Raw genomic sequence first — 12,685 nt, forward strand, 5'->3', positions numbered from 1 at the left:
AGATGTCTTTTCTGCTCAGTGGATGCCTGGTTGCACAGGAACTCTTCTTCCTTCCTCTCTTTGCAGGGTGTTATGTGCAAATTAACTCCACTTATGACGTTCCTCCTCCCCTTTTATTGTCCTTAAACAGTTTCACTGAATATTTATTTACTTTCTCATGCGGTCTAATTATATATTCCCTCCCTTACTTTTCCACTTACTTTGTCCCTCCTCCTCTATACCCACCCTTTGTGCCTCCCCTGTCCTTTGTTGGGACAGGCATTGTCTCCCAGGGGGCCATGGGGGAACCAGGGCAGCGCATGTACAGTTCTATGCCGGGTAGGGGAACATGCATTAGGTCTACAGCAGGCGACTATGGTATTATGGAGACGTCAATGCTCATAACATTGACTAATGATTTCTTAAGAAAGTGAAAATAGGTCCCTTGGAGTTTGCATGTAATTTTCCTGATTGCCTTTTAACACAGAGCGAGCACAGGCTGGCCGACAGAGGCGGCTATAGTGATTTATGAGAATAGTGTGTGTGTGTGCGTGTGTGTGTGTGTGTGTGGTGGCAGCAGTAGCACAGCAGGAGCAGCTGCACTCAGCTCCACACACCTCGTTTGTCTCAGGCTGTCCTGGCTGGTTAATGGAGCACCCACTCCTCCTCCTCCTCAAAGCCCAGACCGAAGCCCACTACCAAAGTAGAGCATCTGGAGAGTTTGGGGCTGTGACCAGGTCAGAGTTTAGTGTCCCTGCACGGACGAAGAGGGACTGGAGTCACTGGGCCAAGGTTGGCCGTAAGAGACTAATTATGGGGCCAATGAGAATCAAGTTAGGGTTAGAGGCTGCCGTCTATACTATTGACTTTACTGTGTGACTAAATGTGAGATTACAGTTATACTGTTTTCAAAACGGAAAGACTGTTCCCTTCATGTGCGTTGATTTGTGCAGTGTCACTAATGCACTGCTGCAGATGGAGATGGTTTTTAAACCCTTTCTCTTTAGGACTAAATGAAAAGCTTCTGTGAATCTACCAATAAATCAACTTGGTAAGATCACTTACACTGTGCTTCATTTTAAAATCAACTCTGTCCAGTAAATGCGGATCTTTCGTTCCTTTTAAGTTGTTACGGCGGAGGTGGAAATTATGCTGAAACAAGAGCTAACGAGTTTCCTGTTGTAAGGCTGGAACTGAGCTAAGATCTATGTTCATGTGTATTTTGGCCCAGAACGGTTTCTCTTGGTAAAGTGACACCAGTAACTGAACCAAAGATCAGAAACATAAAAGGCACACTATCAGGAAACGTCCTCAGTTTGTAGAATAAATCAAAAAGCCAAATGGTCTAAGCAGAAGTCTATGTATCGGGAAATAAACGTAACTTTATTATTAAAATCTACAGAGAATCTCAAGCCGATGCATTTAAATCAAGCATTTAAATTAGGAATCATGCATGTTCGACTGGAAGCAAATTCAAAATGTCACACTCGAAGAAATGTAGGTTAATAGCTTCCCTCAGACCACCTGAGCGGTATTGATTCAAACTACATCATATTCATCACATCCAGCCGAGGCAGTGGTCACGTATCAAATTCTCAACTAATAGGGTTGACATTGGCCCCGTGTATCAATCGGACCTCTCCGAGTGACACCCTGGGAACTGTCCCAGTAACACAGCGAGAGGTGAATTCCTCCCACACTGTCCCATGAATGTGTTCATGCTCCACTCCGCATCCACCTCATTCCTCCCCCGAGAGCTTTAAAACAAGAAACTACACCGCCCTGGTTATTTAGAGGTCAAAAGAATGAAATATTGAGCAAAAGAAGGGACGGGAAATGAAAACTAGAAAGAGGGTGGGCTGTGTTCCTTCTCCGGTGTATTTATACATCCCACGGTTGGAGCGGTTGTTTTCTGCAATGTTTTATGGTGTGAAGTCCATGAGGGGTTTTTGAAAACCTCCTCTGCCCTCAGACCGATGCTTTCTTTTCTCTCTATTTTACCCTTCATCACGTCCCTCAGTTTCTCCGTTTCCTCTCCAGTCATCTTGTCTCTCGAGCTGCTGGGGGAGATGTTGCTGAGAATGTAACAACAAAGGAAACAAAGAAAACGATATGGCACGGGAGACAAGGTCATTTGCAGTTTACCTCTCGGAGGAGACGCGGAGAGGGGTAAAGTAAGCACAGGGGGAGAGGAGATATGAGAAGGTGTGGAGGAAAGGATCAATAATCCTCTTTTTAAAAATAGCAACATTTGTATACTGACAAACCAAGGGTTAAAACTGAGATTTATATTTTGTTTTTCCAGAAAGAACAGGAGAAAGAAAGAAAGAAAGAAAGATTTTTTTCTCACTCCCTCACTTTCCCATGCAAACCATCCCTACTGTCTATAATTCCCTTTTTTCTTACAAACCAGTCTCTCCAGGGGGTCCTGGGGGGCCCCGGCATTTTGACAAGCCTCTGATCTGGCAGGAAAAGACTCAATAATTGTAACAACACCCACTCCACCATCTTTTTTTCCCCCCCTTTTTATCTTCATTTTTCCCTGCCTTAGTTTGAGATGCAGTGCCACTTTTGTGTGGGCCTTCTGACATTGTTGCCTGATGGAAGCGTGACAAATGTCTGTTTTAACATCCATTTAATTGTATTTTATTTTATTTTTTTTAATCTAAATAAACTGAATCGGCATCAAAGAGAATAATTAATTAAGAATGATATTCATTTGAAAATGATTAAGAAAAATCCATTTCAGGAGAGTTGAAAATGATGCACCATTTTCATCCCCTGAAGGTAATACCTCCTCGATCTTTGACACACAATGGCTCCAAAATTCCCTGCCAATCCGAATCAGTCAGGTGGAAGTGGACTTCCTGTTATATTAATGAATTTATTTACAAGGCTATGAATAGTCTTCACCAACTTCCCCTTTTCCTGTCCTGTGCTGCCAAGGCTCTATTTCCCCTGTGTGTGTTTGTGCCTCTCTTGACGTAGATGCCTTTATCTAATCTGTAAGTTAGGTGCAGCTTGTGCCTTTTCAACCTCGCCAATAAGCACACAAAAAAAAGTGATCTCACCATTATTTGGTTATTGTTTGTGTTGTAGGTTCCAGTTTGTTCTCATGTGCTCTGACCTAGTTTTCCATCTCTCGTTGCCTTGATGTGATCGGGTTTCACAGAAACAAAAAACAACACTTTTATTAAACCCAGCATCGGTGGTGACATCATAGATCAGACACTGATAAAGGAAGTAGCTTTTCTTTATCATTCTCAGCCTCGCCACCAGCTCCCGTCTTTGCTCTGTGTGTCTCTCTGCCTCGTCCTTCCTCTTCCTTTGGCAAACATCAATCAGAGGCGGTCAGAGCGGTGCCTGCAGCCGTTCCTTCACCCTCTACTGTTGACTGAGCACTCTGAAGCTCAAAGCAGTTCTTTTAATTTGATTTGATCCAATTGAAACCATCAAGTCTAATCAAATCTAATATTGGAATTTACTGCCGTGCGTGGTACATGAACTGCAGGAAACAGTAATGAAGTTAGACAGAAACCGATGCCGCTTTTGTTAGCAGTCTTGTTCTTGAATATGTTTAATATGTGATAGAATCGCTGTGTGTTGTCGTGACACATGCAGGCTGAGTACATGGTTGCACGTGGTTGCATGTACAGATATGAAAGCACAGTGTGTGCATTATGTTCACGATCTAGTGAAACAGTAGAGTTTAAAAGGACAAAATGTCATTCCTCGTAAAAAAAAAAACCTCCGCTGCTACATCCTGTGTCAAATTCAATTTTTAAACCCGAACCTGAGTAAAACTATGACAAATAGTCTTATCAAAGCATGTGTATTTGCTGACAGTGTCCTGTACTCTCTTGTTCTACCAGCGATGCTCCTGCGTTGGCCCCTGTAAACGGATCCTGCAACAGAATGTTGTCGCTGCCCACCTAGCTTTTTGTGAGCTCTGTTTCCATCCTGGCATCCACCTGCAGGATATAGAGTCACACATTAGGGAAGTTTATTTTTATCGCTACCATTTCTCGTCCGCAACACTGCTGACTTGCTGTATCCTAAAAGGACAAGGTCAGCGTCAAGGCACTAAATATCAATACGGTACTCACTGTATTCACGTGGATGAAGCAGCGTGGGCCTGCCCGCATAATTGTGCTTGAATGGGGATCCGCAGTAGAAGGTTCATCTCTCTGGTGCTGGTGACCCACTTGGCCCCAGTAACCTTGTGTTCCTAAAACTATTATCGCCACTTATATCAAGTAGAGGACAACTGTCCAGGTCGTGTGTCCTATATGACAATTATAATGAACTGCTTCTTCCCCTCTGTCTTCTCAGGCCTGCCAATTTGTTGTTGGACAGGAGCAGTTCAGAGGTTCCTTCCATGGGGACGATGGGCGACTGGATGGATGGAATGAGGACTCTGCCCTGCAAGGAGGCCTTCTCTGGGGTCAGCTACAGCTCCTGCGACACCCTGGCCAAAACCTCCACAGAGTAAGGCAACAAACGCACACACACACCAGTTGTTCTCAGAAAGTAAAGAGAGCTATAGAACCCTGACTAAAAGTGTCCAGTTGAGACTCGTGGTCATTTACTGTATAATGACGGGCACAGAAGGAGCAGGTGAGAGCATGAAAAGAAAGAGAGAAACCGAAAAAGCAAACAAGAGATGAGGGAGTGGGAGGTGTAATAGTGAGTTTCAGGAAGTATAGACAGTGGGGATGAGAGGCAAGAAAAACAGACAGAAAAAAAAATATACTGGAGGTTTTAAAGAAAATATTTGCGGGGGGCTAACATTCGAAGGTAAGGGTTAGGGTTCATACGATATTCACTGCACTGGGGGTAGTTTTTGTTTGGCTTTACAACTTACCTTGTGCAACGCACTGCACACTCTTCCAGCTCAGGACACAGCACGCTGTCGGGAGGCATGCAGCAATACAAATATTGCATCTATGAATACTTTATCTACACAGTGTCTGTAGTAAATTGGTCTTGTAACGTCAACTAAAGTATGATATTTGACTGGAAGGTTAGAATGATGAATGAACCCAAACTCAGGTTCACTTTGGTGTGCAAAAAAAGACAGGTGACAACTTTTCTATTCTTAATGTGTATTTTTCTCCCAACCTCTCTTGCTCTGATGACCTGCTGCTTATTAAACCTTTGTGGAATGTGACTTTGTAAAGTATTGGACTTTTTAAATCCTTGTGATCAAAGAAGTCCTTCCCTGTGGTAACGGCGGCAGCTGAGGCAGTGAGGAACCAATGTTCTGTGTTGCAGCTATGGATGTAACTGCTGTACTTAGTGTAAGACCATCCATTTATAATCTCTGGAGTCCATTGAAATACAGAAATCAGTCTGTAATGTGTGATGCCTTAAGCTAAATTAGAGCTGCAGCTAATGATTATTTACATAATCGATTAATCTGTCGATTATTTTCTCGATTAATCGTTTGGTCCATAAAATATCAGAAAATGATGATGTTCTCAAATGTCTTGTTTTGTCCACAAACCAAAATGATTTACTTTTAATCATTTCTTTGTTACCCAGAGCAAAGAAATGAAGAAAATATTGACATTTAAGAAGCTTAAACAATTGGAAATCTTGTTTTAATCATGAAAATAGCTTCAAACCGATTAATCGATGATCAAAATAGTTGTCGATTCATTTAGTACTCGATTAATTGTTTCAGCTCTAAACTAAATGCACCAAAGAAACATGGGCTGAGTCCAGTTTTCTTTGAGGAGAGCGCTTGCCTATGCGGAGGACACATTTTTTGCATTCCTTTCTCTGCTCGACTCCATCGCTCCGTTTCTTCCCTCAAAGGTACAGGACTATACATTATTTTTTCCTCCAGACCTTAACGATTTAAAACTAATCAACAAATCTGTCATCGGTGAGAACCTCTCCTCGGCACAAGGATTATGAAACATCAAACAAAAAGCTTGCACAGCGGAGTGGGAAATCCACATCTGGTATTGACAAAGTACACTGCTGGATGAGTTGCTATTGCGTAACCTTGTACTGAAGAAATCGTATCAGTCTACAATGGTTTTTCTGTAGCTCGGCCCTAAATTGGATCACTGTAGTATTAATCCACTGAAGGCTGTAGCTAGGGCACTCAAGGCTAGCTCAGATACTAGGCTAGCAGCCTTGGCTGGGACTCTACATCGCTCAATATAGATTGCTGTATTGATTCGTACAGTCTTAATCTAGTCCTTGATATTCAGCACAAGGCTTGGCAACGCACTGACCTCTAAGGAGTAGTAATCATACTTGGCGGCAGGGTGCTGACTCATCTACGGGAGGAATGGAAGTCATTTCTTGAGACATGATAGAATCGAGTGATGAGGACTTATCATTTTGGCCGTTTTGTTGTTTTTTTTTTTAACTTGACCAAATTGGCTGAACAAAGGGAAGCATTCTTAACACAGACATCGTTTTTTTGTACACCAACGTATGCTACACAACCACAGTGTGGCTGGTAGTAGGTGTCATCACTCACATAATTGCAGAAATGCACCTCCCTTGCAGCACAGATGATGGATGTCAGCACCACAGTTCTACCGTCAAAAAAACCCCCAGTCAAAGTAGGTTTGTGTTTATTATTGCAGCTCTAAGTCCACCCCACTGGGCCAACTAGAACACGGAGGGGGACTCCACAAATCCAAATGTTTACAGCTCTCAATGGCAAATATTAATAGCCGTGTTTTAGGGTGATCACGTTTGGAACACGGTGTGTATTGAGTCTTACGACCCGGCGCCTCATTGCAATTCAAGAGAGACTCATTTGGGCTCACTGTCCTACACTACGCTCGTGCAGAATATACGTTCTTTATGCAAGAAAGAAAAAAGAAATGACGCCACAAATCACACAGTTTCATGCACCCGTGTGTATTCGTAAGTCGTTTGCAGCGGCTGCGTTCGTTTGCTTTCTGTTCATGAAAATCTAAACTCGAGGAGGAAAAACCCAAAAGAGGTATTGCAGTGGGATGATGGGAATTGTTGAATCAACAATGTGACACACTGCAGAAAGAAACTTTCAGCTGCTACTCTCTCTCATATAATTGTGTGTGTGTGTCTTTTAAGATTTAGTGATATTCTGTGCTTTGACTCTCAACAGAGCAGCTCTCCAGCAGAGCAGAGATTAATTATCATGTGTCAGTATTTCAAACGTAGCTGTAATGGTGTAACTGCTGCTATAATGAGGCTAGAACGGTGCACTGGAGACTTTTGGGGCTTTGTTTTATATATATATATATATATATATATATATGACTTCACCGCTCATCCCCTATGTTGTAATCTATCATAACATTGTTATCTTGTCGTCTTGCAGTTGATATTATGGCGTGCTATATGTATTTTGTTTGCTTTTCAAATGTAATTGAACCGATGGTCAGTCCACAGATATTTCTCCCTCCTCCCTCTTGTTCCACTATGTAAATCTGATAATGATTAATCATTATATCCCAAAAGAATCTATCATGACCTCGGCATCGCCTAGCAAAAATGCCCTTTTCTGTGAACAATGTATGATTTGGATTTATGTTTTTAATTCACATGGAATCTTCAGATGTTGTTTTTGTGTTTTTTTTCCAGTAAATATGGGATTTTCTGTATATGAGGTCATAAATGCTTTGCTATCATGTCCACAAACCGTGAAGTTACTGTCATAGCACTTTTATGGACTTGTAGGATATATAGTAAAGATGATGAAACTCACTGTGCTTCAGATGCCATCCTGGAGAGACGGCATATCTGTGTCAACCAGTGCAATGTATTAATGTTGGTGGGCCTGGCTGTGTCTCAGTAGAGTGGTTCTGACGGAGGTCCACGTGACACCTGCCACATGCCCAGAATGGGAGCCGTCCATGGGGATCACCACTCTCTAATGTCCAGCTCCTCTACGCCCCCTCAGGCTCTGGATGGTGGGTGGTGGATGAGGGCCTCGGCCCCCCCGATGCCTGGGACCAGTAACTTTCCTTCAGAACCACTGATTGGCTTTCACTCTGATTTGTAAAGGGATAGTTAGTTAGCATGGAGTGTGTCGAGCTCAATAGTTAAGTTTCCATGGCAGCTCAATTTAGCTTTGTCTTAAAATATTCATTCATATTTTGTGTGTGAATGAAAAGGAAGAGCTAATGTCTCTCTTTTATCGAGCTCAAATAGTGTGTTTATTGTACTGCTTCCAGTTACAGCACTATCCCTTTATATTTGACCACAAAGTGAAGCAAAGTCTGTGATTTTCTGGTGGGGGTTTTTTTTGTGTGTGTGTGTTTTAAACCTGTGCTGCACTGTCTGCTCTGGCAAACTAAATCTTCAGCTTGCGTATTACAAAATGCATCTGTTTTTACATAAAATATCTAGATCTCTTTAGCTGAGTGAGTTTGTTCTAAAAAAAAAAACAAAAACAAAAAAAACACGCCACCACCTCAACTGCAACCCCACTGCTTTTACTAATGCAACATCATCACCATTTGACAAGGTGCAATAATGTGCTTTCACTTGTGTTTTCAACAATGCTGTGTGTATTTATTATGCAGTTAAAGGTTGTTTTTGTCTCTGTGTGTGTGTGTGTGTTTCAAACGAGGCTTGCCATTTTAATTAAGCAAACTAACGTCTGTGTTTATTTGGTATGTGTGACGTATAATAACATGTATACAACTGATAGTGTTTGAAACTCCCGATTGCATGTACAGTGAGTCACTAATCTTTACACGGAGTAACTAAGTATTAATAACACATACATCTGATTGACTGTGCTATGGTCCACACAGGAACCAGTGCTGCTCCTCTCCAGCTTTTACTGTCAAAGAAATCCAGCTTTAGGAAAATAGGTTTCTTTCGCTGCTGAGGTCCATGCGATGGTTTCTTCCCCTGACAGGGTCATAATAGCAGCTGTCAGTGTATAGTCCCACAGGCCCACCTCTCTCTTTGTTAGTGATGGAGAGTGGGTGGCACACACACACACACACGCACACACCTCCTTCAGAGATATGTGTTAGCACAGTGGCCTTCTGGGAAATGCAGTCCTTTGTGAATGGCAGCTTCATGGGAAAGTGAAAGGAGCAGCACTGGGAGCATGTCATTAAATGCCGTGTGGGTGTCAAAGCTTCATCACTAACGAAGCTTTTCATCTTCTTTTTTTTCCCCTCCTCCTCCTCCTCCTCGTCTACCTCACTGTTGTCTCTCCCCTCTCTCTTCCTCTCCTTCACAACCAGGGATCTGAAAAAGTTTGGAGTGGCTATTGTCGGACCGCAGAAGAAGATCGTGAGCAGCCTCAAAGCCCTAGATTCCCACACCAAGGACGGCCCAGTACCTGTTTAAAACATGAACCCACCCGTGTGTCTGTGTTAAAAGACTGCGGTTTGCAAATCAGACTCTTGACACAGTGGCTGCGTATCCAAACTAGAAATGGATGGATATGGAGGGAGAATATATGAGTCAGGTGAGGAGGGCTTTGATTGTTTTGAAGACACTTTTTTTAAGTCCTGCTGGAGGACGCGGAGGAACACAGCATAGATCTGACTCTTCAACCCTCCATCCCTCCATGCCCAAGTTGAGATGCCTTACAGACTAATCCGAGAGAAGGCGGGGCAGAAGAGAGCCAAGGGGGGTGGTCGGTGGATTAAAACTCGGGGCTTGGACGCGGGGGAAGGACTGGACTAACAAAGAAGCAGGAGCTCTTATATCAGCATCAGCTTCCCTTGACTGCTAAAAGGGTTCAGGCAGCACTGACGGACGGTTTCTTCACACCAGCCTGTGGTGTGAGGCGGTGAAACAGCTACGATGCCTTGAGTGGTGGTGCATGGCAGACAACAGCAACTCACATGAAGGTGGACTGCCCGCCCCCCCCACCCCCACCCCTACACACACCCACACCCCGTCCTGGACTAATGAAGGCGTGAGATTTTCTCGAAACTACCTACATTACTGTCTCTATCCACGAGAGACCTGAGCTGGTAGGGACACACACACCGAGACAATATCCGAGCCATTTTACTCTGTAGCTCTAATCTATAGCATTTGCATTGAGTTGACATTTCACATACAGTAAAAAAGAAAAAAGAAGCAATAATAATAATGATTATCAGTTAAGTAGTCTGTCACATTTATAACGTCGCGAGCGCTGTGCTTTGACGGCACAGGGGGCCGTAACATAGCCACATCCATGTTCTGTGTGCTTATGAGCAGATACTGTACACTTTTATTGCTGTTCCTGCAATTGAATGACCTTTGTGAGAAATCTCAGGATGCATACTTTTTGGGTCTAATTTCATGAACAAGGAGAAACAGAGAGAAAGAGAGAAAGAGAGAGAGAGAGAGATGATATATAGAAAACAATGAGAGTGCAGGTTAAGAGAGAAGGTAGCAAGAAAAAGGTGGAAGTGGCAAAGGAGAAATTGATGAGAGGGGGGAAAAAACAACTTAAATAAGATGAAGCAGTGCGATACGGTCCTCTGCTTCCTATGCTGTTGTGTGGAAGTGTTTCAAAACTAGGAAAGAGTTTGTACTTGAGATTCCCTCCTCGGGTAAGCAGATGGACATCAGCCCCACGAAACATCAGGTATAATCTCCTTAACCAAGACGTTTGATGTGTTCTCATTCACCGTCTTTCCCACTGCTTCTCGCCGAGAGTGTAAACATAATATAGTCGATATGCTTTTGTCTGAGTCCGTAACTTACTAAAAGAAAAAAGCCACTTGGGATCTGTCTTCAAAGGGATTTTTGTTCTAGTTTGAAATGAATCAGCTGTTAATTCATTCATCTCGGTCGAGCGAATGCAAAACATAGAGTGCTGACGTGTATCAGTTTAGCGACGAGTCTTGCATGCTGCGGCTGAATATCCCTCGCCTCACCCTTGCCTTCCAAGTGTGTTGGAGAACCTATGTAGCCTTCAGTTGGACCCGGGCCTTTAAAACCATGTTGAATCTGTCCCTTACTACAGTACATTGTTTCTAGTGACAAGAAAAATTGCTCTTAATCCATAAATCTCAGTGTGTTGAAGGCAAAAAAAGGAGAGTGCCTCCTGTACTGTAGCTTTGCATAGGGTTGGTTCAAGATGGGATCATCAAGCAAAAAAAATTCTTTTTTTTATCCAAGTCCTGATTCTTTTTCAGTGTTCTCACTGGGACATGGTGTGGAAAAGAGAGCTCCAACACTTTCTGAGATAGTATCCAAGCACAGGATGAGATTTCCTCAAGGCACCTAAGAACATAGGTCATTTTCTTTTGCAATGAAATACAAACTTAAAGACGTCAGTCTCCTGCTCCGATGTCACCCATTCAATGAGTATTTCTAAACGGGCACTTTGGTACTTTGTGCCGTCGGATGGGTATCATTCGATCACAGGGGTGCCATCGTCTTTAAGCTTGTTCCAAGCACTTACTTTACAATTTTTAAGCACTTTGAATGGAAATATTTCTGCCTTGGCTGTAAATTAAGGTTATCTAATGAATGGAGGGGGGTGATTACGGTGCTTTTAGGAAATCCAGCCCTGTTCACTGTTACCAGTCGTTCCTCTGTTACTTGGTCTACCTGTGGATGCTGCTGTTGCTGCTACGTGTCTGAATTAGCATGTACATACCATAAAACCATCATAATCATAGCAACTAGCACTACAGATCCCACTCTATGTACACGGTCATCCGTCTTTGTACAAATGTTTGTATGTATAAAAGAAATAAATCAAAAAAAAAAACTGTGCAACATTTTAATTAAAAAAAAAAGAAAAGAAAAAGAGACACAAAACATCTGTATTATATTTTATCTTATTTTCAATTATAGTTGTCATCTCTGGTTGTTTTTTCTACAATAAAAAGGTAATTATGGTTATTTTATTATTTATTTGTTAACATTATACGGAGCAATGTTGGTTTCTTCTTTTGTAGCATATACGGTAAATTATGTGTTAGTGCTACCTGTGTTGGGTTTTTTTTCTTTTTCGACTCACTTTATAATCCGGAGACATCTGAGAGAGCAATACTGTTATAATGCATACCTGTATCCAGATTCCTTCGTTTCTGTCTCGAGACTGACTTGTGTCTTGTGTGAGAGTTTTACGTGTGCAAATGTAGATGGCCTTGTCTACTAATGTAAAATGATTTGTAGTGGAAACATTTATATTTTTATAATAAATATTCACAAAATATTTTCCAAAAAATGGATGATGATGATGATGATGATAGACCTGCTTCTGTGTGTCTATTTTATTACTTGATGAAACTAAATACTGACACATAAATTAAGTTTTCCCCCTTTCAAGTGGAAGCGTATTCCCATATGTGAGTGGAACACTCGTAAATCGGGCGTCATCTTTTTATTTTACATTCCACTATTTTGGCATGTGCCGTCTTCCGAATAAAAGCCACCGATCATCCGACTGACGTGTGTAGTTTAACGGACAGGTGCTTCAAATCACCGAGGTCACGGGGAAATCAATTTTGAACAGAGTCCATGGAAAGTTCTTTCATATCCAAGACGGACCTTCACCACCAATATCCTCACTGCGAGAAATAGTCACTACAAAGTAGAGGAAACGTTTGGAAAAGTGAGCAAGATGTGTGTAAAAATAAACGCACACTGTGAGCATGGTCAAATACGCACAGCCTACTTTGCATCTTTACAAAATTATAATTTTCATCCGACGACTTGGAAAAAATGACAGTATCACCATTTGTTTTAACTTTGAATTAAACACATTTCCTTT

The 12,685-nt window shown here is 42.2% G+C and overlaps 1 protein-coding gene across 3 annotated transcripts in view; it reads left to right on the forward strand.

Moving 5' to 3' along the window:
• The window catches only part of epha3 (eph receptor A3), an 81,948-nt gene extending 69,785 nt beyond the window's left edge, over positions 1-12,163 (forward strand). The window contains exons 16-18 of one of the 3 annotated variants that reach the window (XM_058615157.1): positions 4,312-4,467; positions 7,787-7,904; positions 9,198-12,163. In XM_058615157.1, the coding sequence (XP_058471140.1) occupies positions 4,312-4,467; positions 7,787-7,868 (238 nt within the window). In that variant the 3' untranslated portion in view covers positions 7,869-7,904; positions 9,198-12,163. The remainder of the gene's footprint in view (positions 1-4,311; positions 4,468-7,786; positions 7,905-9,197) is intronic. The other 2 variants (XM_058615166.1, XM_058615147.1) reach the window with 2 other exon arrangements.
• The last annotated feature ends 522 nt before the right edge of the window (positions 12,164-12,685 follow it).

This window comes from Solea solea, chromosome 2, assembly GCF_958295425.1.
Source record: "Solea solea chromosome 2, fSolSol10.1, whole genome shotgun sequence".
Classification (NCBI taxonomy): domain Eukaryota; kingdom Metazoa; phylum Chordata; class Actinopteri; order Pleuronectiformes; family Soleidae; genus Solea; species Solea solea.